Consider the following 27,039-nt stretch of genomic DNA (forward strand, 5'->3'; position numbering starts at 1 on the left):
GGCGCGCCGCTATGATCTCACTTCCGGCGCGGCCCCGTCGGCCAGGAAGCGCGGCGGCCTCCGTGAGTGGGTGAGGGGCCAGGCGGGCGGCCGGCATTGGCGGGTGCCACGGCAACGGCGTGAGGGCGGACGGCAGCGCGGGGGCGCGGCCCGGCGGCTCGGGGGACAGGCCCGGGGGGGAGGCCCGGACCGGCCGGCCACTCGCCGCCCTTCCCACAGCGGGCAGGCGAGGCCCGGTGGAGCGTCATGGCGGACGACGGCGGCGAGGAGAAGAAGCAGGTGGCCAAGTTCGAGCTGGAGCGGGAGACGGAGCTGCGCTTCGAGGTGGAGGCCTCGCAGACAGTGCAGCTGGAGCTGCTCACCGGCATGGCCGAGGTCTTCGGCACCGAGCTTACCCGCAACAAGAAGTTCACCTTCGACGCTGGCGCCAAGGTGGCCGTCTTCACCTGGCACGGCTGCACCGTCCAGCTCAGCGGCCGCACCGAGGTGGCCTACATCTCCAAGGACACACCCATGCTGCTCTACCTCAACACCCACACGGCCCTGGAGCAGATGCGGCGGCAGGCAGAGCGGGAGGATGAGCGGGGGCCCCGCGTCATGGTGGTCGGACCCACTGACGTGGGTAAGTCAACTGTGTGCCGCCTGCTGCTGAACTATGCTGTGCGCCTGGGGCGCCGGCCCACCTTTGTGGAGCTGGACGTGGGCCAGGGATCCGTCTCCATCCCTGGTACCATGGGCGCTCTCTACATCGAGCGGCCAGCCGACGTGGAGGAGGGCTTCTCCCTCCAAGCCCCACTCGTCTACCATTTCGGCTCCACCACACCAGGCACTAACATCAAGCTCTACAACAAGGTGAGCACGGGGACCCTGTCAAGGGGTCTTGCCCCGGGGACAGGCCCAGTTTGGAGGTCCCTGCCTACCTGGCACCATCCCATTGCTTTTGCCACTGTGTAGGGCTGTGGCATGTCCCTGCATCAAGCACTGTGCCTGCTTCTGGGCATTGCAGCTCAATAGACATGTACGGAGGGCTGAGGCAGTGAGGGGTGAAGGTGTGATGGAGGTGGTGGAGGAGCTGGAGGAGACCTTTGAGTTAGGAAGAAGCTCTTCAGCCTGGAGAGGAGCTGAGGGAGCACAGCGGAGCTTTTCACTGCCTGTGAGCCCCTATGTGAGGCCTTTTGCAGGCTGCGAGTCCTGGCTGGCTGCAGAGGGTGAAGCCAGAGCCACAGGTCACATTGAGCCAGCTCAGCCTGCAGGGCTTGTTGGGTGAGAGGAGAGCAGAGTGCAGCTGCCAGCATGGCCTGATGGCTCTTGTGCAGAGCCAGTGTTAGCCAGAGCATGGTGGCCATCACTGCACAGTATTCCGCCCCTGCAGGAACCCCCTGTTCCTGCGGCCCACAGCCCGGCTCTCTGTTTAGGGAAACCCAGATAGAAAGAAGCCAAAGAAAAACCTGAAGACATCCAAAAAGCTGACCTGAATCCCCAGAGTCCTCCCACTGCTGCTGTTTGGTGACAGAGGCTTCTGCGTGGCTGAAGCCCGCCACAGCCCTTTTCATGGCAGCCCTCAGGACAGAGAAGCAGCATTGCTGTAGCCGAGCACCTTTAAGTGCTTGTAACATGTTTTTGGAGCTACTTGAGCCTCTTGTAATGGCAGATCGCTCTTTGTGGCTGTCTATTGATGGTGGGGAAGGATTTTGTCCCAGGTGGCTGTCCATGAACCGGGTGTTGCTCCTGTGGATCAGCAGTAAATAACAAAGTGTGTTTGGAGCAGTACAGAGGATCGCTGTGTCCCCGAGAAGTAGGACAGGGCCCGCCATGCTGGCCTCCTGCCCTTCTGATGCTATTCAGGGACTGCCCTCGCTCCCCTGAGCTTCTCGCCCAGTCAGAGCTAGCAGGGTGCCACTGCGGGAATTGAGGCCTTGGGGGTATGGAAGGAGGTGGGGACGGCATTGGAGAGAGCCGGCTGAGGTTTGGGGACGTGGGTGCCCCAAAAAGGTGTTTCTGTCCTGCTACCTCCACCCTGTCTCCCCTGCAGATCACATCCCGCCTGGCCGATGTCTTCAACCAGCGCTGTGAAGTGAACCGCCGCGCCTCGGTGAGCGGCTGCGTGATCAACACCTGCGGCTGGGTGAAGGGCTCGGGCTACCAGGCACTGGTGCACGCAGCTTCTGCCTTTGAGGTGGACGTGGTGGTGGTGCTGGACCAGGAGCGGCTTTACAACGAGCTGAAGAGGGACCTGCCCCACTTTGTGCGCACTGTCCTGCTCCCCAAGTCCGGTGGGGTGGTGGAGCGCTCCAAGGACTTCCGGCGGGAATGCCGAGATGACCGCATCCGGGAGTACTTCTACGGCTTCCGTGGCTGCTTCTACCCTCACGCCTTCGATGTCAAGTTCTCCGACGTCAAGATTTACAAGGTGGGGGCTCCCACCATCCCGGACTCCTGCCTGCCCCTGGGCATGTCGCAGGAGGACAACCAGCTGAAGCTCGTACCGGTGACGCCAGGACGGGACATGGTGCACCACCTCCTGAGCGTCAGCACCGCTGACAGCCCCGATGACAACATCTCTGAGACGAGCGTGGCTGGCTTCATCGTTGTCACTGGCGTCGACCTGGAGCGCCAGGTCTTCACTGTCCTCTCCCCGGCCCCACGCCCCCTGCCCAAGAACTTCCTCCTCATCATGGACATCCGCTTCATGGACCTCAAGTAGCGGTGGCGGCGGTGGTGGCAGCGCCCCCTCCCCTCCCCGTGCCGGTTCTCAGCCCCGTAGGCACCGCGGTCCGGTTTTATACCTTTTGTAACGTTTGTTATTAAATGGCTAAGCCTTTTGCCGGCGGGTGGGTGAGTGTCTGCTCGACCGGGGTGGGAGGGGCGGGGACGGCGGGTCCCGGCCCTGCGTCCCCCCAGCAGTGCGCAGCGCCGTGGCGCGGCCCCCGTGCCCCTCACTCCGCGACGTGGTACGTTCCGCGCACGCGTCTTCCCACGCCGAGGAGCTGTTCGTGGTCCCGCCCCCCTGTGGCGCATGCGCGCCCCCTCCCGCCGGCCTCAGGCGCATGCGCGCCGCCCTTCCCCGGCGGCTCCCCGCACGGCGGCCAATGAGAGGCGGCGGCGGGGGCGCGCGCGGCGGCGGGCGGTGCGCAGGCGCGGCCGTGACGTCGTGCCCAGCCGCCTAGTGCGGCCACGGTCCGTGCCCGGGAGCGTTCGTCGCGGCCTCTCGCTGCCGCCGCCGCCGGTGAGTCACGTGGGACGCTGCCCCCTGCCCCGTTCCGCCGCCCCGTCTCACCGCCTCCGGCCCCGGCTCAGCCGCGCAGGCCCGGCCGCCCCCTCCTCAGCCGGCCGGTCTCCCGCGCCCCTCCCCGGGGCCTGGCTCCCCGCCCGCCCCCGCCCGCCCGCTGCAGGCCTCGCCGGCCCGCTCCGCTCCGGCGGCTGCTTCCCGTGTGCCGACGGCACCATGCGCGGCCCGGGACCTGCCCCGGTTCAGCCCCCCGCCTCCGCGCCGTGCTCGCCCGGGACCCCGGCGGTCAGCCTCCCCGCCCGTCTCCGGCACCGGCGCGGGGATCGGCCCTGCCCCGCCCCGCCGAGGGGAGGGCTCGGCCCCGGGCACCCCCGCTGGCCGGTCCCTCCGGCCGCCCCCGGTACTGGCGCCCGCGTCCCCGCAGCGCCGTTCCGCACGGCCGCGCCTGCCACCTCGCGTAGTCCGGCCCTGCCCGACCCCTCGAGGTACCGCCCGGGCGGGAGCTCTGCTGCCTCCTGCCCCTTCCCGCCGTGCCCTCCGCCCGCCCGCCGCCCCCCGGCCCGGGCGGGCCGCCCTCAGGGCAGCGGTTCGGGGCTGGGAGGGCAGGAGCCCCCTGAGGCCTGCGAGCGCCTTTACAGGGGGCCCGTTGCCGCGGGGGGGCCGTCAGGCGCAGCCCCGCGGCCAGCGGAGGTTGCTGCCGTGCTCCTTTGGCCTTGCCCTTGCTTCCCAGCGCCTGTGCCTCCACGCCCTAGCTACCGGGCAGGCAGCACCGGGCGGCCGGCGGCTCCCTCCTGCCCGGGCGGGCGGAACAGCCGCTGCCTGCCGCAGGGAGCCTTCGCACAGACACCTGCACCTGGGACTGTCCCCAGTGCTGCTGAGGAAATCTGAATAACTTTGGATTTTGAAAGCCTGGTGTCTGAAAGTACGCACTTTAACTTCTGTGGCCTGCCAAGGACCAGAAGTTAAGTGCCTGCTCTCGGGCCACAGAGCCCTGTCCCATGTGCCCAAAGCCTAATTGCTCCTCCAGGCATGTTTCCATGTTGTGTTCCCCGATTTTGGCGGAGTAATGGGTTGCACTGGCAGGTGTTCAACCTGACTTCTCCTCAGAAGTCCCAAATTCTAGACCTGGGGTGTGTAAATCCCAAATTAGTGCATCTGTGCATTTGGTCACATCTCCCTGAGACGAAGTAAAGCCCACGACATGCAGCCCCCCCTTTGTTTCACCAATGTGGGAGACAGTCGGCTGGCTGCTCGTGTGTTCCTCATGCCGCCTTCCTGGTGACTCCCTGGGAAGTGGTTTCCCTGGATCTGCCGGCTTTCGCTCCAGCACAGATCTGAATTTGTGTGTTTAAGGAAGCAGGCTTTTCTGTACTCGGTGCTACTGATTATTTTTTTGGCAAGTGGAAAATACGACTAGAGCCTTGTCTAGATCAAAATGAGGAGAGTTGATCTTAGAGTGTCTTAGTGGACTTAATCTAATTATCACCTTCACTACCTCCGGTCGAGGCAGCAGTTGTTCTTAGCAGAGCACTTTATTCTTGTTGGTTTCTAAGGTACAAGCCCCGACTGGAGGCAGAGAAGGTGGTAATTGGGTGGAGCTGACCGGGTCCGACGGGAGAACTTTTAGCTCCTGTTTTAGAGGCCTGTTTGGGGACATTTACATCTGTCTCTGTGCCCGTGGTTGCTGTTGCCAACGTGTCTCATAATGCAATGGCAAGAGGCTGGATTTGTGCCTCGCTTGCCACAGTGCATGGGGTGAGACACAGCTGCGATGGATGAGACTATGTTCTTCCCTGCTTTGTCCTTAAAATGGGGCTAATCCTGTGTAAACCAGTGAGATGGGCAGGGGAAGGAGGATGGGAGTGGTCTAAGCCAGGCTGGGAGATAAGCACTGAGTGGATGCCGGCCTTCTAGCTGTTGGCCGCAATAAATTATTTGTCCGTTTTCTGTATCTTATTCTCCTTAAAAAACCTGTATGTCTAACTGCAGAGAAGTGCAGTTGTATGAGGTGTGGGCCATTTCGCCTGATGCCAGGAGGACGGCCATGGAAGCCTAATTCTGGCCGGGTTTCCAAACTTCCCCGCAGAGCAAAAGCGTCTGGTACGTGTTGCTGCGCATCCTGCTTTTGAACTTAAAGCAGGAAAGTGTCACCAAATCATCTCCTTAAGAAAAGGACTCCTATTCAGGTACAGCACTGAGCACAGTTAAGGCCTGAACTCTATTACGTGGTACAGGGGTATAAGAAAACAGTCTCCTGTGGGGAGGACCCCATGGCTTTGTGTTGTGGCCAGATTTACTTTTCCCTGTGACATCCAGCCATCTGATGGTGATGGCTCTGCTTTTTAGCTTGCAGTCTGCGTCTTGGCAGTCTATGTCCAATCCTGTTGTCTGGGCTGAAAAAAATCCTCATTTGACTTTTCGCTGTCTGTGCTCTGTGATCGCAGGGACCCCCTGCACAGAGGGGTGCTGGCTGCAGCCCATTTCCAATCCCATTGGCACCTCTCTGTGCCAGAAGACAGGGAGGGTGGCGGAGGTGAGTGATGTTCTCGTGTTGGTGGTCTGCAGCATGAGATGTTTGGTCTGGTTCAGTTGTGTTCACTGGCTGGCAGGTTGGAGAATGCATTTGCTCTGTCTGCTAGTTTTTAGAGTCTTAAATCTCAGCAGTAGATGAGAGCTGATTGTGCAACGACAAAATTAGGAGAGGGAGCCTGTGGAGGAAGGAAAGGGGGGTCCTTGGTCACAGGCTGGCCTTCTTGCTTGGGCTCAGCGGTGAGAGGCCAGGGGTGCTGAGGCTGAGGACAGCAGTGAGCTCTCAAATGGGCTTCTCCCTGTAACTCCTGGGTGTAGTTAATCAAAACAAAGTGGGTACAGGTAAAGCACATCCTGTCTTTGTGCGATCCTGGATCTGCCCTGTCTGGGAGTTGCCTCACGTGGAAGGAATTGTTTTCTGTTTGACCTGCGCCGTGGAAACTTGGTTGGTTTGGGGCAGGCAGGCAGGTAACCGCGGATTGCAGTGAAGTGACGTGTGTTTAGGAACCAGTAACAGAGTGAACTCTCTCCTCCCCGTGCCATTACACACCTGTCCCCGGGCGGTGGTGAAAGGTGGTGTGTTTAAGGAAAGCTTGTAATGTTGATGTGCATGTTTCCTCCTTCCAGGGGTAGGAACACGTCAAAGAGCTGCAGTGGTTATCGACAGCCATTGAAATAAGGAAGGAATGTTGTGGGCTGGTTACATGTGTTTTCCCCAACCCAGCACAGGTGGGGAGAGCTTGGTGAAGCGTGTTTTCGTGTCCTGTCTGATGCTCCAGAAAGATCGAGCCACAAAGCACCCAGCTCTTCGGGCTACGTCTGGGTAGATTGCTAGAGAAGAGAGCTTGTAGCAGACCGAGTAAAGCAGGGTGGAAAGCACGGTAGGAAGTAAAGGAGGAACGTGGGGCTTTGAGAAGCAAGCACTGGAAGAAGAGGAGATTAGCATGAGACTTTACAAGGCCTTACCTGAAGAAAAGGAGACTCAGATGGAAAGAAATGGAAGGTGGCAGCAGTCATGCTTGCAAACGTCCTGAGGGAAGGAATTAAAAATGAAAGGAAGTCCCCAGGAAGGGAGATGAGGGGAAGTAGACGCAGTCCCTCATGTGAGTGGAGGGAAACCCTTCAGACTGGGGAAGAGTGTTCTGGAGGTGGCTGAGCAAAGCGGAGCCAGGAAAATGCTCTGAAAAAGGGGTGCTAGGATTGGAAAAACAGGTGGAATTCCCAAGGGAGAGGGAAGGGGCAGTCACTGGTGACGCACACACTCAGTAGAGTTTGATTGCAGGAGAAAGGAGTTAGGGCTGAGTTGAGGGCAGGTCCAGAGGAGCTGGAAAGGAGGAGCTGCCAGGCTGGAAGTGGCAGAGGGAGAGAAATCGAAGGCAGGAGCAGAGCTCGTAGGTAAGCGCGATGAGCTGGGGACTCTTCTGAGCAGAGAAGTCTGTGAGAGGCCTTTGTGGATGGGGATGAAGCGGCCAGAGAGGCAAAGGGTTTGGAACAGAGGTCTTGATAGACCAGAGGTAGATAGGCTGCAGGAGGGAAAGGCTAGGGAGGAAGGTGTGTATTTGGGAGAATCTGTGTGAACATGGCCTGAATCAGCATGATCTGTGGGAAGTCAGGGTGGATTTTGCTTGCATTTCTCCTGGATGCTAGGGTAAACGGCAAGGACAGTCAGGGTGAGATGAGGTAAGCCACGTAGTTCAACCCAAAGAAAAGAGGATACCCTGAAGACTGCACAGCAGAGATCCTGGCACGCCATGCCGTGCTGCACCCTTGATGGCTTTGGCAACCTGGATGTTCCCAGCTGTAGGAGGATGAGACCTGTTGCCGCGTGGCTGGGGCATGCAGGTGTCCTGGCCTCGGCTTCCCGCTCTCAGCCCGGGGGCTCAGAGGGCAGCAGGCTGTGCCTGCGCAGCAGGGCTGGGGCGGGCAGGCTCCGGAGGGGCTCAGCACCGTGTGGGGCACGCGGAGGGAGTCTGAGCTGCGTGGTGGCTCTGGGAGCCGGGCGGGATGGGCTCAGCAGCCTTCTGTAGGTTTGATGAGTTGCGGAGTTATTCTTGGGCAAAGGCAGCAAGGAGCCAGGGATGATATTTGCATTGCACCTCGCTTGGGTGTCGCTAATGACAGCGCTTGGGATTTCTCCCCCACACTTAGTGCATGTTCAGGTTGACTGTCTCATGAGCAATTATCTCAACTCATACATTCTTTATTTGATGAAGACCTCGCTCCTGCACTGCCTGGTGTTCATTTCTGTGCTAAGCTGAGGTGGCACACGGGCCTTTGCAGAGGCATGATGTGCCGGATCACCCTGTGTGAGGGCTTGGAGCACTTGAATTCATCGTTCCCTCGTCCTCAGGTGGAATAGCTGAGGCAGAACCCAGCGGGACCTGCTCGGGCTTCAGGGGCAACCATTGGGGAAGCACTTCGCCCTGATGAGGTGCACACTGATTGTGCTGTGCGGGGAAGGGGGTGGAGAAGATCTCCGGAGGAGGAATACCACAGGAAAAAACTCCTTCAATTTGGCAGTATCTGTTTGAGTTCGAGGTGTGGCGTTGTTTTCATGGCGGAGCCTTTCAGAGAGCTGGGGTGTTCTGTTACAGCAGATGAGCACGTTAGCAGATTGCTTCTGCTAAAGTAATTAGCAGTGATGTCATCTTTGTACTTCCGAGTAACCTGCCCCTAGAAATGCTCTTTGCCTGTATTGCAGCCGCAGCCAGCTCAGAGGACGAGCATCTCCCTCCCTGGGCGATGGCATTGCGGGGTTCACCTTTGTCCGGTGTCGGGCTTTTTCCTGAATTGTGTGTGTTGGGGCTTGCGCTCGTCTCTCATCGAAGCTCAGTATCATATCTTGGAGAGCAGAGTGAGGCCGGGGAGCTGCTGCTCTGCAGGAAGCTCTGCGCCTGCTGGGGAAAACCACTGTTTTCTCTGGTGTGACTCCTAAACTCACCACGGCCGAGAACTGGAAGCAGGTGAGACTGCAGCTTTCCCCAGCCGGCTCACAAGCATCAGTCCAGCGCTTCCTCTTGGTCACAAGGGCAAAAAGAACGTGGTTTGAGAAGTTGAGCTTCGTTTCTGCAAAAGAAGAGCTGCTGCACAGTGGGAGCGGTTTCTTCATTAGTCAGCCAAAGTGACTGACGCCTTGTTTTGTGACTGAACTGATTTAATTGTAATATATTCCTGTCATTAAATGTGCCTTTAATTTTGTGCCACCATTCTCTCAACCTTCACCAGTGTTTAGTCAGCACTAGATATTTCCCCGGTCCACTCCGACGAAAAAAACTGAGAGGTAGAAGAGGAGAAAACTGGAAGGGGAAAGTGAGTAAGTCGTTAGGGCTCTGTACTTGGACCTGCAGTGCAGGAGAGGCCTCGTGACGGAACCAGGAGGCAGCAAAGTAGAGAGCAAGTGACAAACTGGGGAGCAGTTGCTGTAGCAGTAATAGTCGGTGCAACATCATCGGTGACTAGCTCGTCCCTGAGCTGCGGCAGGCTCTTGGGCATTTGGAGTTTGGGGCAGGTTGGTGCCTCCTGTTTCTGTTTCCAGAAGGGTTTGGTTTTCCGCATTTTCTGCAGCGCCTCTTTCTCTTGCGTCCTCATGGTTGGCCAAGGGTCACACGTTCCCAAGGGCACCCTGAAACAGTCGGGGCTACCTAGTGAGAGCCCAGCTCTCCTTTGGCCAGAGCTATGAGTACCTGCTCCGGTCGAGGGACTGGTGTTTTCTGTGGACCTCTCCCGTGTCCTACCCTCCGGGGGAATGGGATGAGATTCCTGGCTGTCTTTTCTTTCTGCGGTCTCCACCCTCCTATTATTAAGTCTCCAAACCTCTGATCAGCCCCCTCACCTCAAGGGAACCGCTGTTCTCTAGCGATTGGACTCAAAGCTATAACTGCGGAAAGGCAAGAGCTCGTAGGGTCCCTCACCTTGCTCAGGGCTCGGCATGGATTTCTCAGGCGGTCTCCGATGGGTTAGGTGGCTCGGCTTTCTCTGCAGCCAGCGCTGTGGGGCCTTGGGGTAGGAAGGGAGATGTCAGGCTGCGGCCGGGCTCACTTGGCTAATCACAGCTTCCACAGCATGGTCATTACTCCAGTTTTGCAGATGTGTAAAGGGATGCTGATGTTGGGTGATTGGCCTGGGGCTATGGCGTCGTTGGGCGTCAGAGCTGGGCTCAGAGATTGGCGTGTTCCTGATTTGGGACTTGACAATAGGCTTTTAAATCTACCAGGCGCTGTTTCCATCCTTCACTAAATGCCTGCCTCCGTGTCCTGGGGGGAGCTCAGTGTTGCTTTAGTGACTGTTTTGATATGACTGTGCCTCTTCTTTTGCCTTGTTAATTTTTTACTTTTTTTTTTTCCTAGGTGTGGCCTACCAGATGTCAAGTTTCAATGATTTTATATAGTTTTTTTTAAAGACAAATGGATTAATGAAGAAGAATTTCAGTGAAGGAAGGGGAGTTAAAAATGGAGCAATCTGGAACAAACTGAGATCTGTTCCCTGCACCGCTTGGGCGATGGCTGAGACAGACCTATTCAGCACCGTTTTCACCATCGGTTGTCTCCTGGGCTTGTAAAACTGCGCCCTGAAAGCTCTCCTCCAGATCTCGCTGCAGATCTCTCTGTTAACCTACCCATACGGCTTGGAAATGGTTGCCACAGAAAAGATTTAATGAAATTCCTCTCGATGCCCAACCACGGAGTGGATACTAAGCCTGTGGAAAGGCCTGGGGGGTCAGGAGAAAGGAACAAGTAGGAAGAGGACAAAAATCACCATCCACTGGACCTTTCCCTCCCACCCCCCTTGCAAAGAAAGGATTTACAGCTCAACCTTGCACCAGCTGTTCCTCAGCTTTAACCATCAAGAGATAAATAAATAAAATTAAACGGCCACTGCCAGCCGGCCAGTCCCGCAACCCAGTGAAATCAGGGAGAGTGTTTTTGTGACCCCCTCCAGCGAGGGGGAGGAGGAGGAAGCACAGCAGCGCTGTGAGGAAGCTGGCAGATTGCTTGCCAGACAAACCCCTCCTCGTGTGCGGCAACCGGAGGGGGCTGCAGCGTATCAGAGGGCAGATTAAAAAGGAGAAGTGGCTTTTTGGCAAGAAGTTTACCAATATCTTGCTCTTTCCCAGGGTGCTCACTGGGTGCAAAGGTGCGCCCAGCTCCTCACCCGGCACATCACGCTCAGCCCCTTGCCCAAGCCTGGAAGGCTTCCTTCCCCCTCAGAGCCTGGCTGCTGGCATCGGCCGTGTGGGGACCTGCTTTTTGCAGGCTGAGGGAAGCTCATAAAGACTCTTGGCATTCCTGCCCCCAACGGTTGCTTTAAACCCAAGTCTGGGTCTCTGTTCTGAATTTTTTATGTTTTTAAACCTCCATCCCTGTGCCTGTGAACTATTGCAGAGCAGAGCGTAGTGTGGACTCCTCTCCTGGGGACCGACGGGGACTTCTGTGGGCTGTCTGCTGCAGAGCTCACCCTGGGAGCAGGCGTGGAGGCTGGGTAGCAGTTCGCCCCCATCCCCCTCCCCTTCTCATCTTGCTCTGCTCTGACTCCCGCTGGGCCTGGGCTATGCTGCGGGGCGGATCCCCCACCACAGCTCCAACATGCCAGCAGCATCTGGAAAGAGATTCAAACCCAGCAAATACGTCCCGGTCTCAGCTGCTGCCATCTTCCTAGTGGGAGCCACCACCCTCTTCTTTGCCTTCACGTGAGTCCCAGCTACTCGGCCAAACAGCGGGGAGGGTGAAAGGCAACCTGGCGTCCCACCCCCTTCCCTGCAGTGCCGTGGGGTCTCGGGGGCAGAGCCCACATGAGGGTTATCTGGGAGAGGAGCTGTGACTTCTTGCCGGACTAAAGGGGGGATATTGTGCTCTGGGTGCTAAAGGATGGACGATGGCGTAGCCCTGCAGTCCATCAGAGCGATTCAAGCTGGATGTGTTTCTCTCGGTTTTGCTGTGAGTGAGCCAGAGGAAGCGGGGCACGGTGGATCCCGGCAAGGTGCTGTGCCATCGCTCAGCTCCAGTTCCTGGCAGCCGCTCCTCTTCTGTCTTTGGGTGTTTGCACAACTCGTTCGCCTCACTGGCCACTCTCTGGCAAATCAGCCAGGCTGGGAATTAGTTTGTGACCTGTAGGTGGAAAATGGCATAGATAATTTTTCTCCTATGGAGCAAAGTCAAGTGGTTTGGTAGACTGGGGCAGGCTCTGTGTTATTTTTAGAGTTTCGTAACTGATTTGTGAGCTGCAAAGGAAAGTTCAAGGAGAAGTACTCTGACCCCTGCGTGGATCTCTCACTGCTGCTGATGTCAGCCTTGCCCTGAGGAAATGAGGGTTTGGTATCTTTGGAGAGGACCCAAAGGAGGTGGCCTGCCGGTGCGTCTCTGGGGCCCGAGGCAGACACCTGTGTTGGCCTTGGAGCCAGTGGGGAAAAGCCAGGGTATAAAATGGTATCGGTTACTGGCGAGGGCCAGGCTGTACTGTGGGGATCTCCCTGGGCCGGGAGAGGGGTAGGGCTGCTGCTTAAGTTAACGTTTTCCCTTCCTGGCTGACAAATAGCTTACAACCTCGCTCGGGCCCGAGCTGTACCAGTTCTGGGTTGGCGACAGGCAGGCAGGCAGGGTCTCAGGCACTGAGCCCCTGGCAGGGAGCTGCCTGCACGCCCCTGGGTGGGTGCTGAGGCACGCCTGTGCTGGGCAGGAGCGCCGGAGCACGGCGGCCAGGCCGGGCCGCTGAGCCCTGCACTGTGTTCCTGGGGCCAGGCTCTGCGGGGGGTTATGTTTTGGGGGGACAGCAGAGAGATTGCAGGTAAGATGTGTGTTTCTTTGTGCTCCCACGTTGGAAGACTTGATGGTGGCTCTGGACGGAGGGCGCAGGGTGCTTGTGGTGGTTCAGAGATGTGCTGGTTGCTGGCCTGGGACGTGGAGAGGCAGGGGAGAGGAAGGCAGTTGGGTGACTGCTGCCTGCATACCCTCAGGCAGGGTGCCTGCTTTGTGGCACCCTCCAGCCAGCCAGCTGCCTTCGGCTCTGCTTTGCCTCTCGAGCCTCCCTCCATCCCTCCCGTCCTCTTCCCATCCATCCCACCTCAATCCTGTCCCCCTCCAGTCCATCTCGGTCCATCACTTACTCCTCCTGCCCCAGCACTGCGGAGGGGCAGAGCACACACCGGTCTGAAGGTGTGGGGCACTCTGTTCGTCCAGCTCTCTCCAGGGAGGCGGGAGATGATCTCAGCTCCCTTTTTTCCTCCCTGTTTAACTGACTATTTCACTTCACTGTGAGCTGCTTCTGGCGGGACCCTGGCCAGGCAGAGAGGGAGATGCACCTGCTGCTGCCGGAGAGCATCTCCCACTCGCTGGGATGGCTTGCTCTGGCGGGGCACCTTCCATTGCTCCCCGGCGAGAGCTTTCTCTGCTGAGGGGTTTCACTGCTGGGGCTGGGCTGGGGATTAGCCGGAGCCGCGGGAGGCAGCTTCTCCTTGGAGGCAGAAGGTCCGGATGTCGCTCCCTGGGATGGAGCCATCGGTGGTTGGAAGGTCACCGTGGCTTTTAACGCCTGGCAACAACCGGGCAATAAAAGAGTAATTTGACGACTAAAGGACAGTTTGATTTACTCCTTCCAGCGGCGGGAGGCAGCTGGCAGTGTCGCTCAGCAGCATGCAGCAGTCCTCGGCGCTGAGGCACCGAACGTGTATCAGGCCAGCGCTGCCGGCAGTGCTGAAGCTGGAGGTTTTGCTGCTTCAGGCGTCAGACACACGCAGGAAGTGGCTGACTGTGTGCTGCCACTTCAGGGGGATGAAGGAGAAGAGGAGGGAGCAGGCGATGTCCTCTGAGCAGCTGTGCGCGACACAGCGTGACTTGCAGGGACAGACGTGCCTCTGCTTTGTCATGGCGAGCTGCACGCTGCGCTTTGGGGCAGGGGGGTGGGGAATGGCAGGGCAGCCCTGTCCCCCCAAACCCAGTCCCTGCCGCTGTGGCCAAGCCCACAGTACCTGGCTGCAAGCTATCGCAGCAGCCGATAGCGGCGCTTATCAGCGAGCGGAGTGGCGCGAGGCATCACCAGGAGCAGGCACCAGTGCTGCAGAGCAGGTTTGTTCAGAACAGGAACACCTGGGCAGGGTCGCCTTAATTGTAGGTCAGTGGATGTTATTTAACCTACTTTAAAACATCAAATTAAATCTCCAGCAGAGCAGCAAAGCACGGTGCATTTTCACACGGGATATTCGGTGGGAAGGGAGTTGTGTTACTCCCCGATGTTACAGTTCTCTGAGGGCAGTGTCTGCCCGGGTGCTGGGGTGGGATGGAAGCAACACAGAACCACTCCACAGTTTGCCACCTGCCTGTGAACCATAGGACTGGTTTTCTGAGGATCACTGTGCCCCCCTTTCCTGCCTGGCGAAAGGCGGGCAGAGCAGCTGCCAGCCTCCTGCCTGGCAGACCTCGACACTGGCTGTCCCTGTCCCCCTCCACAGCACTTGCCATGCCTGGTGTGCTTGCTGCAGACCTGTTTGGGAAGGTTCTGCCACCAGCATTGGACCTAAAGCTTGTACTTTGGGAAGTGAAATGGAAGTTGCGAGGTGGGGGGTGCTCTGGGACACCTCCCATGGGGCCTCCTCCCAGGCAGAGAGCAGATGGGGCTTGGCATAACTCTCTTGAAAGGTTCCAATTGTGTTATTTCTAGCACATCTGCTGGACACCTTTTGGTCCATCCACACTGGCCCAGGATTTATATCTCTGGGCCAAGAACTCTATTTAATTGATTAATTTAATTAGGAGATGCTGCAGAACATGTGGCAGTTGAAATGAACTGAGGCTGATTGTGCTGAAGGGAGTGGGTGGTGGGAAGAGGGAATGTTCCTGTCCTCCCTCTGGAAGGAGTGGGGGTCTCTGACTTGTTGGGGGCTCAGACAGGTGCTGCTTTAGGACTGAAATTCCCCCTTGGGGTCAGTTTGTGCATTCCTGCATTCCCCCCTGCTGCTGGCCTGTACTGGTCCCTGCTCCTAGCACGGTGGGTGCTCAGCCTCCCCTTCCCCTCCAGAGCAGGGAGGACCCCCAGCCTGCCCTTGGCAGGGGCTCTCTGGCCAGTGTGCCATCAGCCAGCCTCCTCCTTCCATTTGCCTCCACTCTTGTTCATGGCCACAGCTCAGTGTGGCTTTTAGGGCTGTACAAAAGCCTGCAAAATATGAACTGTTTCTTGCAATCAGGTGAATCTGTCTGTAAAACCTCTGACTCTGAATTTTCCTCCTGTCCTTGCAGCTGGGGAGGCTGCAAGGGAGCTGCATCCGTTTGGGAAAGGAGCTCTCACCTCCATCAGCAGGTGGAGAGAGGGGAGGAGGTAAAGACTTGGAGGAGAGGGAAAGGAGAGGCAGGAGGATGGGGATGCCAGGGCAGGATGTGGCAGTCCCTGGAGCCAGCGGTGCCTCTGGTACATGGTGGCATGCAGGCTCCTAGTTGGACCCACACTTGTGTGACCGTTGGGGTGAGCAGGGGTCGTGTCTGCAGCAAGGCCTTCGGGAGCTGGAGAGGCAGCAGGGCGAGCCCAGCCCTGGCACTTGCTAGCCCTTCCTCGCTGGCCCGGTGGCGGGTCAGAGTCCAGGGATGCAGGCAGGGTGGGGAGGGTGTCCTCAGGATGGCTTTCTTCGGGGGGAGGGCAGGGGATGAGGGGCTGCAGGGTGGCTTGGAGCCTGTGGAAGGGAGGAGAAGTCAGGTTGGAGAGTGATGGACTTCTGCTATGACTGGATCAGAGATGGGCTCTTTGCCACCAGATGTGACTCAGTTTGCCCGAGGTTCCCCGATTTCTCTTATGCGCTGCCAGAGACAAGTCTCAACAGCTCTTCTAGCGATGGGTGTGCTTTGCATCCCGATCTAGAGAGGGAACTTGATGAGTTCTCAGAGACCTGCATAGCCACGATGGTGAGCAGCCTCCCTCCTCTTCCCCTGCGGAGCTGGAGCCCGTGCTTCCCGGCTGCTGCCGGCATCAAGGCAGGGTCTGCAGCCCTGTGCTCTCTGCCTGCGAGAGCAAAAGGCAGCAGCACGTCAGTGCTTCTGATAATAAAGTTTCCCCTTGGGGATCGGCAGCCACCTTTGCTCCCTGTGCTGCAAAGGACCATGTTCCCTCCCGTGGGGTGGGGTTAGTGGTTGATCTCGGGGAGGTGAATCCCTGGAGTTTGAGGCCACAAGCATGGATTTGGTTCGAGTAATGTGTGGTCTGTGTATGGTGAGGATTTCTCTTTCCCTCCCTGGGTGTGGGGAGAGCTGGGAGGGTGGCAGGCAGTGGGCTACCACACGTGGGAGTGCCGGGGAGGAGAACCTGGCTTTGTGCTTGTGACTCAGGAGTGCTCAACGTGAGGCTTCCCGTGTAAGCTGTGGGTCCCTGGGGAGGGTGTTCTGCTTGCCCTGGCCTGTGAAATCCCACCCGGGGGTGGCATTGCACCCCTGGCCAGTTGTTCAGAGTGTAAAGTTCGCTGAGTGCAGAGCAGCCCCTGGCAGCTTGCCTGGCCAGTTGCAGGCAGCTGGCAATACCTGATCGGGACAGGGGTTGTGAGCTGGCGCCGAGGCACCACACCGGCTCCTCCGATCGGTTCTCCCTTCTGAAGGTCCAAGTTCAGTCTTTCATCCAGCTGTGGAGGCTGGCTGGCAGGTCGGCTCTTGGGGTGATCAGAGTCCTGCCTTAGGGTTTGCAGCCACCCAAAACCAGAGGCCAGGTTTGGAGGACGTGCTGCAGCGAGCCCTCTGCTCCCCCTGGAGCTGAATATGCAGCCCCCAGAGCAGAGCTGGACTGCCAGGGCAGGGGGATCAGTGTCGCCAGGCAAGTCTTCTCCGTTTGACCCATCGGCATCATTGGTTGTCCCCTTAAAGCTGTGGCTGCATCCTTCTCAGTGCCAAGGTGTCTGGAGTCTGCTGGTGCTCTCTTAGCTAAAGGGTCAGTCTTTCTTGCCCCTGGGGACCTGCTTGCTGCCATCCTGCCCCCCCCCGGGAGCTGTGCTGCTCACTCCTGTGAAGGGCTCGGTGCCCAGCAGCGTGGGAGGTGATGGGGGAGGTATTCCCTTCCCGCTGGAGGGCCAGTTCTTCCCTCTGCCTGTCCCAGAGCTTTGCCAGCCTTTGCTGAAGCAGCTATCTTTCCCCTGTCCTGCCAGGGTCTGGCTTTAAGGCTCTGGGCTGCGTGTTTGGCTCAGCCTTGCTGTTGGCATTTCCATTGTGCAGGGATGGCTGGTGTGCAGTGGGTCTCCCTGGCTCCCCTCCATCCCTTTCAAACAAAGATTTGGGCTGGGATTTCTCTTTCTAGAGAGAGCAGCTCATTACTCGGTGTTCCTGGAAGGGCTTTCCCTATCTTTAAGGCTCATCTGAGCCCCCCTGCCCCTCTCCCTCCAGCAGTCTCGCTGCAGCTGGGCAGGGAGCAGAGCTAAGGAGGCTCCCTCGAGCTGGAGTGCTCAGCTCAGTGGTGCGGGGTGCTTGGCTCTGCCCTTCCTTGGGACGAAGGGACATTACAAGTGGCCACCTTCCCCGTGTCCGATGCCCAGGGCAGGGGAGGAAAGAAGTGCCCTTCAAAGAGGCTGCCGGGCCAGGAGGGCAGGGAGCAGCCCTGCTGGGTCCCTCAAAGGCCGGGACAGCAGTGGTGATGAGGAGGGGGGGGGCTATCTCCTTGAAACTGCACTGCCAGCGAGGCCTCTGGCCCTGGAAGCTGCAGGGAATGGGTGGTTTGCTCCTTGCCCAGCACTTCTACTGCCAGGTGAGTACCGGGGGCTGCTGGCTCCCTGCTTTGCTGCCTGCCCTGCTGCAAATACCAGTTTCCCTCTGCAAGACTGGGAAGCTTTCTCGCCTGGGAGACTTTCTGACTTTCATTTTCTGCAAACCCCTGAAACCACTTGAGCATTTCTTGCCAGTGCTGTTCCAGTGGGTGGCCGGGGGCAGCCCCAGCAGCAGCCGGGTGCTGGGGCAGGTGGGACGAGCCCTCTCCCCGGCACAGCCTGCTTGTCGGAGGGGAGGAGGAAGCTGAGCTAGGTGTGAGTGCCTTGCTCCTGGCATGGCTTCCAGTCCCGTGGTGGCTCCCAGCAATGCCGGTCATACTGGGCTAGCTGGGCTCGCAGTGGCTAGTGTGTTGTTGCCTTGCTCAGGTCTTGGCGTGGCAATGTGGCGTTCATCCCATACCTCTCCAAGGCTGCTCTCCGAGAGTTTTGAGGCACAGATTGGAGACTGCTCCTCCTGACCAGACCGTCCTGGCTGTGCCAGTGCTGCCTGCTCTGCGGGGAATCCAGCTGGCTGGCTTCCGAAGGAGACGGCAGGGCCAGTTGCATCAGGAGGCAGAGCTGGCATGGTCGGTGCTGCGCAGGTTGTGAAGGAGCCGCTCCCCGCCCCGGAGGAGACCTCTTGGTGAAACATGGAGAGATGCTGTCTCAGATATGTGGAGGCGGGGAGGCATTGCCCAGGGTGCCCAGGAGGGTGAGGCTCCCACCCCAGCCAGGCGCTCGCTCTGAGCAGCACGGAGGAGTGGGCTGAGGGGCGGAAGAGGTTTTGGAGAAGACAACTTTGCAGGTGCAGGGCTGGGGCCTGGAGGTGCTGCAGAGGGTGGTGGTGCCGGGCCCTGCTCCGGGAGAGGAGCAGGAGGAGGAGGAGTGTGCTGGTTGGTAGAGCAGAGCTTGGCTCCTGGTGTGCTCTGCTAGCCAAGTGTCTTGTCAAGTCAAGAGGGTTTGCTCTCCTGCTCCCCTCTTGCCCTCATTGCTGTGCCGGGACAGGGACTGCCTTCTCCTCGGCCGGTGCAGGGCAGGTCCCGCTGCTGCTTCCCACCCTCGCCTGGCACAGGGAAGGGCCAGGGCACGGAGCCATGCCCGGTGCCTGGGTGTGCCCTGCCCGCCTCTCCCTCCTCCGCTGCCAGGTCGGTGCCAAGGCAGGTGTGCCTGCTCTTCCAGCCCGGACCCACCTTATCTCCTGGCTGCCACTTGCCTGGAGGCGGCCCTCCGCCTGGCACCGTCCCCTGTCCCCTTGGTGCCCTGTCCCCTCGCACGCTGCCCTGTGTGGGCCGGTGCCCCCCCTGCCCTTACTCAGGGCCCTGCTGGCTCTGGACTGGGCTGAACTGGGGGCGAAGCCCTGGGCCAAGGGTTTATTCTCAGTTGGAGCCTTGCAGAGGCTTTCAGGGCTGCCATGACAAGGACAAGGGCCGCTTCGGGGGCGATGGGGCCTGTCCCCTTGGCTGGGTCCCAGCGGGTAGCAGTGGAGGAGGGGATGGGACCAGTGCCTGCCCCTTCACCTCTACCTGCTCGGGGGCTGCAGGGGATTACAGCGCTGGCACCATATGTCACCCTGCCCGCCAAGCCCTGCGCTCTGCCCCTCTCTGCTCCTGCTGCCTAAATCCATCTGCACTTATCGCTGCAGGGGGAAGAGAGGGACAGATGCTGTCCTAGATCTGCAGGATTAAACTCCCAGCAGCAAAGCAGATTAGGGTATTACGCTGGCGCCTCTGAGGGGGAAGCCCGCTGTCCGGAACCCGGCCTGCCCAGGGCAGCGGGGAACGGTGGTGGTTCCCTTGCTGTGCTCCCATGGAGGAGCTGGGTGCTGGCCGGGCAGGCTGGCACAGTGGTGGGGTCCCCATGTGCCACTGGAGTTCGTCTCCAGGCTGGGCTCCAACTGCAGATTGTGAGGAGCAGGAGCAGTGCTGGAGGCAGTGGAGCTGCTGCTGGTTTTGCATCCCCTCACAGGGTCCCCTCTGTCCCCATGCTCCCTGCTGTGACACGTGGAGGGCGACGCTCGGGTCCCCTGTGGCTGGATCCCTCCCACGTGCCTCCCATGCTGTCAGCCCGGCTCACCCTGTCCTCCCCACTGCCTGCGGTCACTCCCCGTGGCAGCAGGGTCCTGCGCTGACAGCACCTCTGGGGCTGTGGGTGCAGTTTTTGCTCTCCGCTGGTTTACTGGAGCGGTTCCCACTCCGGCCCCCCACAGCTGCTCCCCCAGGGCTGGGCGTTAGGCTGGTCTGCGGAGCGTGGCTGAACACACCCCCGGTCAAGCTGGCCTGGTTACAGCTCCAGTTCAGGAGTGGAGGGCACTGGGTGAGAGCAAAAGGAAGAGTTGTTTGGCAGGGAACCTCCGCAGCCCCCCGCCTGGGCCGGAGCCTGGGAACGCGGCCCAAGAGCAGGGGACGTGGACTTCCCAGCCAGGCCATCACCGAGCACGGGGCTCGGAGGGGGCAGCTGGCACCCGCTCAGCCCTTGCTCTCCCTGGGGGCACCGTCAGAGCTCAGTGACACTGGCCTGGGGCTGTGTGGGGGGCAGGACCAGTGGGGAGGGGAGGGGGGAGGCAGTGGGAGGCGCTGGAGGAGTGACCCGTGGGATGAGGCCTGGGTGTCTCACTGCTGCTGTGCCTGCAGGTGCCCGGGGCTCAGTCTGTACATCTCCCCAGTCATTCCTGTCTACAATGCTGTCGTCTTCCTCTTTGTGCTGGCCAACTTCAGCATGGCCACCTTCATGGACCCAGGCATATTCCCACGAGGTGAGTCTGGCTCTGCTTGGGAAATGTCTCAGATAGAGCTGTCTCCTTCCTCCCAGGCAAAGAGGATTACCTAATCCCAGAAGCCATGAGGAAAGCCCTCCTTGCCCGTGCCGGGTGGGATCGGGTGGTGACACACGCTATGGGGAAGGTAGCTCTGGGTTCAGCACCCAGCCTGTAGGACCACGTGGTGGAGGGAGTGTAAATCCTGGCACCCCATATGGGTGCCGTGGTTTTGGGGCAGAGTCTGGGAGGCACACACCCACCCAACCCCCACGTTTTTAGGGGTCCGTGGCTGGTCCCTGTGCCAGGTGAGATGGACCTGGTGACAGCGGAGGGCGATGCCGGGCACCTCCAGCTCAGGAGGGCAGGAGGCTGGCTGGGCCCTGGCGTTGCCTTCCCCTCTGCCCTGACATGTGGCTGCGCTGGGGTTTCCCCATCAGCTGAGGAGGACGAGGACAAGGAGGATGATTTCCGAGCTCCGCTCTACAAGACGGTGGAGATCAAGGGCATTCAGGTGCGCATGAAATGGTGTGCAACCTGCCGCTTCTACCGGCCGCCACGGTGCTCCCACTGCAGCGTCTGTGACAACTGTGTGGAGGTGAGGAGCTGCCGGGTCTCGATTCCTCTCTGTTTCCGTGCAGAGTTTAACACATAGTGCAGGCAGGAAGCCCAGGCAGCCCCTCACCCCGTCTTCTCCCCACCGACAGGAGTTCGACCATCACTGTCCCTGGGTCAACAACTGCATCGGGCGGCGCAATTACCGTTACTTCTTCCTCTTCTTGCTGTCACTCACCACGCACATCATGGGAGTGTTTGGCTTCGGCCTGCTCTATGTCCTCTACCAGGTGGAGGAGCTCTCTGGCGTCCGCATGGCGGTCACGTATCCTCTGCGAGGCCACAGGAGCGGGGCCAAGGTGGGAGGGCCGTGGCGGGGCTGGGGACAGTGTGCTGTGGAGCGGGGCTGTGGCTCTTCCTTAGCTGGCTGCTGACAGCATGGTGGTGATGTGCGTGGCCGGCCTGTTCTTCATTCCCGTCGCTGGCCTTACGGGGTTCCACGTGGTGCTCGTGGCGAGGGGCCGTACTACCAACGAACAGGTATGGCTGCGGGGCTGATGCCAGGGCCGGGAGTTTTGAGGCTCCCTGGGACAAGACAGATGTCGACAGGGTGGGCTGAGGCAGGGGAAAGCCACTGAGCTGGGTAGGGGGTAGAGCACGAGATGTCTGCGAGGGGAGGCTGAGAGCACCTCGTCTGTGCAGCCTGAAGACGGGGGATCTTTACTGAGGCTGTTGGGGGTGGCTGCAGAGAGGATGGAGCTGGACAGGCTCTTTGCAGGGGGGCAGGAGGCGATGGGCACAGCTAACGAGGCAGCTTCCAGTTAGACGTTAGGGAAGGGCTTTTGCCCCTCGAGGGTAGTTGAACACTGAAACAGGGACCTGGAAAAGGGGGAGCGTCTCAGAGTATCTCCATCCCTGGAGACTGTCATGAGTGAGCTGGACAAACCCTGAGCAACCTGACCTGGCTGGCTGGAGTGGAGACACCCCCCACTGCCAAGGTCCCTGTCCACCCCGGTAACGCTGCGATGCTCCTCATCCCGCAGGTGACGGGCAAGTTCCGTGGTGGTGTCAACCCCTTCACCAACGGTTGCTGTAAGAATGTCAGCCGGGTCCTCTGCAGCTCCCCGGCCCCCAGGTGAGCCTGGCACAGCACCGCTGTGCCCCGCTAGCCCTGCAGCGTCGGAGCAAACTGCCCTGTCTCTAGCTCCAGGCCTTGAGCTTCCTCCTGCCCCTCTCCCTAGGTACCTCGGGCGCCCGAAGGCCGAGCAGACGGTGCTGGTGAGACCCCCCTTCTTGCGGCCCGAGGTGTCAGACGGTCAGATCACTGTCAAGATCATGGACAACGGTATCCAGACAGAGCTGAAGAGGACGAAGGTGAGGAAGGTGGGGATTAGTGCTCCCTGCGTTGGGGCATTCCACGGAGCCCAGGGGTGCAAGCCTGCATCCGTGAGTAAAGAACCGAGTGAGCCTTGTCACGTTCCCCATCCCCCTCCGTGTCATCTTGTTCTGTGTCCCCAAGGGACAGAAACCATGTCCCTCCCATGCGGCAGCAACCACATGAGGCTTTGCACCCTCCGTTGCCTTTCCTCATCCTTTCCTTCCCCCTTGCAGCATCCTTTGGAGCTCCCTGCTCCTCAGCACCTCCCAGCACCCGAGGCACATGCCGCCTTCAAGCGCTCAGTATGTCAGATGGCCCAGGAGGCAGCGAGAGTCCCCGCGGTGTTGCCGCCTGCTCCCTGCCTGCCGAGGAGAGGGCTGAGGTCTCGGTACCCCTCTGATCCTCCCTCTGCGCTTTGTCTCTGCAGTCCAAAGGAAGCCTGGAGGTGACAGAGAGCCAGTCTGCTGACGCCGAGCCGCCACCCCCACCTAAGCCAGACCTCAGCCGCTACACGGGCCTGAGGACACACTTAACCCTGGCCACCAACGAGGGTAAGGAAGGCATGCAGGGTCCCAGGCAGCCGCTGGAAGGGGAGCCCAGGGCTGTGCCAGGCAGACCAGGAGCCAGGGCTGTAGGTGGAACAGGCTGCAGGGCAGACCCGAAGGACATCAGCAGCACCGTGTTGTGGGGCAGGACGTGCTCGTATTTCTGGGCTGGTCTGTGTGGCCCCTTGCACCAGAGAGGAGCAGGAGGCCAAGCCGAGACAGCGTGGTGCTTGTCCAGAGTGCTGTTGGTGGCCTGTGACAGGCAGGCTTGCAGGCTGCCCTGCATCAGGCAGGCACAGGAGCATCGCCAGGATGAAGGAGGCAAAGGAGTGGCCGGCCTGGCTTGGTGGCAGAGAGCATGTTTGTGGCAGCCTGCGTGACTTGCTTTCCCCACTTGCCTGAGCATCATCAAAGCAGCATTCGGAGCTGCCTGCAACAGAGGTGGGATGTGAAGGGCAGAGCTTGGAAGCAGCCGCTTCCCGCAGCGGGCTGAAAGCCTCTGCTGCTCTCCCCGTCCCCCTGTCGGGGCTGCAGCACTGCCCAGCCCTGCTGCCTGGAGAAGGGCTGTGGCGTGTGTGTCAGCGGGGTGACCAGCCAGCAGGTCCACAGTGTGCTCAGGCACCCGCTGACCCCTCTGTGTGCACACCCTGCTGACCCCAGGGTGTCACCCAGCCTGCTGTAGGGGCAGGGAAGTGCTGGCCCAAAATGCATTGCCACGGGGACACATTTTCCATCCCACTCCGTTTTCATCTGCCCCTGGTGCGCCTCTCCTACAGCCCATCCCTCTCTCTGCATCCACCCCCCTGGTCTGTCTGCCTCACAGGCTCAGAGCCGGTTCTTGGGAAGGGAGGGCAGGGCTCTGCACACCACTCCTTCCCCGGGGAGCTGCCACGTTTCTTCTGAGCATCTTTCTTTCTTCCCCTGCCTGCAGACAGCAGCTTGCTAGGCAAGGACAGCCCCCCCACTCCCACCATGTACAAGTACCGGCCTGGCTACAGCAGCAGCAGCAGCTCAGCAGCTTTGCCCCACTCCACCAGTGCCAAGGTAAGGCTGCGCCCACTGCCCAGCCCGACAAGGGGGGAACCTGGCCTCGAGGGGATGCCACCTGGTTGGGGGAGAGTTTGGAGTGGGCACTGGGAGCTTTGCCAGGGCTCCATCTTTCTGTGGGTGACTGCTGTGTGTCTGCCCCTCAGCTGAGCCGCGTGAATAGCCTGAAGGAGCCCAACTCCATCTGTGAGAGCAGCCGCAAGCCCAGCTACCGCTCAGAGCCCAGCCTGGAGCCCGAGAGCTTCCGCTCACCCACCTTCGGCAAGAGCTTTCACTTCGACCCGCTCTCCAGCGGCTCCCGCTCCTCCAGCCTCAAGTCGGCCCAGGGCACGGGCTTTGAGATGGGCCACCTCCAGTCCATCCGCTCAGAGGGCACCACTTCCACCTCCTACAAGAGCCTAGTGAACCAGACGCGCAATGGCAGCCTGTCGTATGACAGCCTGCTCACGCCCTCCGACAGCCCTGACTTTGAGTCGGTGCAGGCAGGCCCAGAGCCCGACCCGCCGGTGGGCTACACCTCGCCCTTCCTCTCAGCCCGCATCGCCCAGCAGAGAGAGACCGACCTCCATGGCCGCTTCGCCAGCGCCGTCTCCCCCAAGCACGCGCCGCCCCGCGAGCCCTCGCCCGTGCGCTATGACAATCTCTCCCGCCACATCGTGGCCTCCATTCAGGAGCGGGAGAAGCTGCTGCAGCAGCCACCGGCACCAGGCAGGGAGGAGGACGTGGGGCTGGTGGACTCGGGCATCCAGTCGACACCAGGCTCCAGCAACGCCCCCCGCACCAGCTCTTCCTCGGACGATTCGAAGCGCTCGCCCCTGGGCAAGAATCCGCTCACCCGCCCGGCCCCACCCCGCTTTGGCAAGCCCGAGCCCCCCCACGCGCTCCGAGTGCGCTCCCTGGGCTCCCCTGACCAGCCCGCCGCCCCCCACCTGGGAAAATCCGTGTCTTACAGCAGCCAAAAACCAGCGTCTCAGGCCAGCGTCCCCGAGACGGAGGAGGTGGCCTTGCAGCCCTTACTGGCACCAAAGTAAGTACCGGAGTGGCCACCTCACACACAGCGTGGTCTGCAGCCCCACAGATGGGGGGGCCCTTGCCCTGGGGGGAGCCGACTGCCCATCACACCCCCTCCCCACCTGGTGCCCCCTCCAGCCCTCCTTCCCCTGCACCAGCGCCCTGGGACAGTGAAACACCCTCACTGGGAAGTGATGCTACACCTAGCTTAGAGAAGGGTGAGGGAAACTCTCCTCCTCGCCTGCCTTCCCCCTTCTCCTCCTCCTCCTCCTCGCCTGCCTTCCTCCTCCTCCTCCCCCCAGAGCAGAGCTGGCCCCACCCCGGGCCACCCCACAGGTCTCTCTGGGAGCTGCGGCAGCTGTGGGTGCTGGAGGTCCCCGGGGAGGGCAGGACTGTGGCTGCTGGGATGCTGGGGTCCCTCCCCCGGGTGACAGCAGCCCTGCAGTCCTATCCTTCCCCCTGGCTTCAAGACCTCCCCGCGGTGCCGCGCTCCCTCCCCCTCCTCACACCCCATGTTCATCCTTCCTTGCCTCCCCAGGGACGAGGTGCAGATGAGAACAGCCTACAGCAAGTCCAATGGGCAGCCCAAGAGCCTGGGCTCGGCCCCCCCGGGCCCGGGGCAGGTGCCCCTCAGTAGCCCCACTCGTGGGGGAGTCAAGAAGGTCTCCGGCGTGGGGGGGACCACCTACGAGATCTCAGTATGAGGGGCAGAGCCGCTCGCCCCCTCACCACCTCCCAGGCTGGCACCCACCGGCCCCCGAGGGACGACACGTGGCCGGACACTCTGCGGACTCCAGGGAGAGCCGGGCCAGGGGGCAACGGGCCAGCGGCCCCCGCCGCTTTTCTCTTTCTCCACCCCGCCCCGGGACTTGGTGGGCTGACACAGACCCGAGCGGGGCTGCTCGTCCTCCACCTGCCGAGGACTGCTGCCGGCAGGTGCCTGGCCGGGCTCGGGGGCTCGGGGGCCACCCCTGCAGCCTCGTGCCCGGCAGCACCGCGGCTGCGCCAGCCACTTGTGGGCCTTGTGCAATCAACCGCTCGCCTAGCGTGGTAGGAATGGATTGTTTTTAAACCAGAATACTTTTTTTTATTATTATTGTTACGGATTCTATTTTTTTTTCTCTTTCTGAGTTACCAGGTGTGTGTATATATAAATATCTATATATATAAATATAAATATTAAAAAAAAAAAGCAGAAATTATATATCTTACCCAGAGAGCGGAAGAAACTGCCCCTTCCCTGCCTGGGGCCCGGCCCCCACCTTGTCCCATCCCTCACGCAGGGTCGGGGCCACCCTCTGCATTCCTGGCATGAGCTGGGGCAGGGGCCTGGCATTGCTCTCCCACCCGGGGTGGGCAGGGCCGTGGGCTGGCAGATGCCCCCCTGGGCTGCCCTGACACCCCCACACACCCCCCCGGCCCCTGTCGAAGGCCAAGGTGCTTTCAGCCGAGGACACTCTCCTTCCCAGTTCTTCACTTGTGAAGCCCGCAGCCCACCCTGCCTGGGGCCTCACAGCACGGGGAGGAAGGGTGGAGGGGCAGCCCCTTCCCTGCACATCCCCAAATCCAACCACCAGCTGGCACCGCAGGTGCCGGCAGGCGCAGAGAAGCACTCATGGGCTCCAGTCTTTCCCCACTTGAGGTTTTCACCCTTTTTATGTTTCTCCAGGGTTTGTGTTGGTTGGGACGGGGCTGGGGTGCGTGTGTTATTTTTGTTGCTTTTTTTAATTTTTAAAATGGGTCTGATAGGGTTTTTTCACTGTCACACAGTTGGTTTTATTTCCGTTCGGGGAAGAGGAAGGCCAGCGGGGTACATCCCCATAAAGCAATATTTTCTCATCACATGCCAAAAACAAAAAATGCAGCCAAGGAGCCCAGTGCTCCCTGTCCCCCCACCCCTGCCCGGGCAAACCACCCCATGCAGGGGCCTGCAAAACTTCAGGCACTACTTGACTCTTTCTCTACGGCAATATGTCTCCCGAGGCCTCTGCAGAGCCATGCCATTGTTTTTTAATTATTATTATTAGCCATTTTAAAAATGAGGAATAAAAGGATATTTAATGAGCCGCCCTGGTGGGCATGTGTGTGCTTTGTTTAGCGTCTGGGGACAGAGGAGCCCCTGAAGAGCTCCCGTCCTCCAGTGTCTTGGCCTTCCCTCCTGCCTCACAACAGGGAGAGGAAAGGGGGGCCCAAGGAGAGCTGAGCCCAGCTGCGTTTTGGGGAGGCACCGCCTCAGGGTGCTTCTGGGAAAACTCTGCTCCTGCAGAAGCTAAGATTTTTCTCAGGGCATGAGGAAAG

General features: G+C 60.0%; 2 protein-coding genes across 5 annotated transcripts; both read left to right on the forward strand.

Moving 5' to 3' along the window:
• Positions 1-132: 132 nt before the first annotated feature.
• CLP1 (cleavage factor polyribonucleotide kinase subunit 1) lies at positions 133-2,828 on the forward strand. The gene is made up of 2 exons (XM_037403023.1): positions 133-852; positions 2,033-2,828. Exons 1-2 carry the CDS (start codon positions 247-249, stop codon positions 2,702-2,704), a joined length of 1,278 nt encoding a protein of 425 aa, XP_037258920.1. The 5' UTR covers positions 133-246; the 3' UTR covers positions 2,705-2,828.
• A 286-nt stretch (positions 2,829-3,114) lies between these two features.
• On the forward strand, positions 3,115-26,807 carry ZDHHC5 (zinc finger DHHC-type palmitoyltransferase 5). 4 transcript variants are annotated; one of them, XM_037402439.1, is made up of 13 exons: positions 3,115-3,226; positions 10,105-11,444; positions 20,084-20,205; positions 20,646-20,803; positions 20,913-21,085; positions 21,198-21,300; positions 21,804-21,895; positions 22,002-22,134; positions 22,372-22,440; positions 22,566-22,689; positions 23,615-23,727; positions 23,877-24,757; positions 25,280-26,807. In XM_037402439.1, exons 2-13 carry the CDS (start codon positions 11,341-11,343, stop codon positions 25,443-25,445), a joined length of 2,238 nt encoding a protein of 745 aa, XP_037258336.1. In that variant the 5' UTR covers positions 3,115-3,226; positions 10,105-11,340; the 3' UTR covers positions 25,446-26,807. The 4 variants fall into 4 exon arrangements, with proteins under 4 accessions (XP_037258336.1, XP_037258334.1, XP_037258337.1 ...); XM_037402438.1 differs by adding an exon at positions 5,674-5,762 and having other exon boundaries at positions 3,121-3,226; positions 22,002-22,440; XM_037402437.1 differs by having other exon boundaries at positions 22,002-22,440.
• The last annotated feature ends 232 nt before the right edge of the window (positions 26,808-27,039 follow it).

The sequence above is a fragment of the Falco rusticolus genome, chromosome 10, assembly GCF_015220075.1.
Source record: "Falco rusticolus isolate bFalRus1 chromosome 10, bFalRus1.pri, whole genome shotgun sequence".
Lineage (NCBI taxonomy): Eukaryota > Metazoa > Chordata > Aves > Falconiformes > Falconidae > Falco > Falco rusticolus.

Coding starts and splice junctions, on each gene's coding strand:
- CLP1 (XM_037403023.1), top strand. CDS start 247: ATGGCGGACGACGGCGGCGAGGAGAAGAAGCAGGTGGCCAAGTTCGAG. Junction 853..2,032: donor ACATCAAGCTCTACAACAAG/GTGAGCACGGGG, acceptor TCTCCCCTGCAG/ATCACATCCCGCCTGGCCGA.
- ZDHHC5 (XM_037402437.1), top strand. CDS start 11,341: ATGCCAGCAGCATCTGGAAAGAGATTCAAACCCAGCAAATACGTCCCG. Junction 21,896..22,001: donor TGCAGCTCCCCGGCCCCCAG/GTGAGCCTGGCA, acceptor CCCTCTCCCTAG/GTACCTCGGGCGCCCGAAGG. Junction 22,690..23,614: donor AACCCTGGCCACCAACGAGG/GTAAGGAAGGCA, acceptor CCCTGCCTGCAG/ACAGCAGCTTGCTAGGCAAG.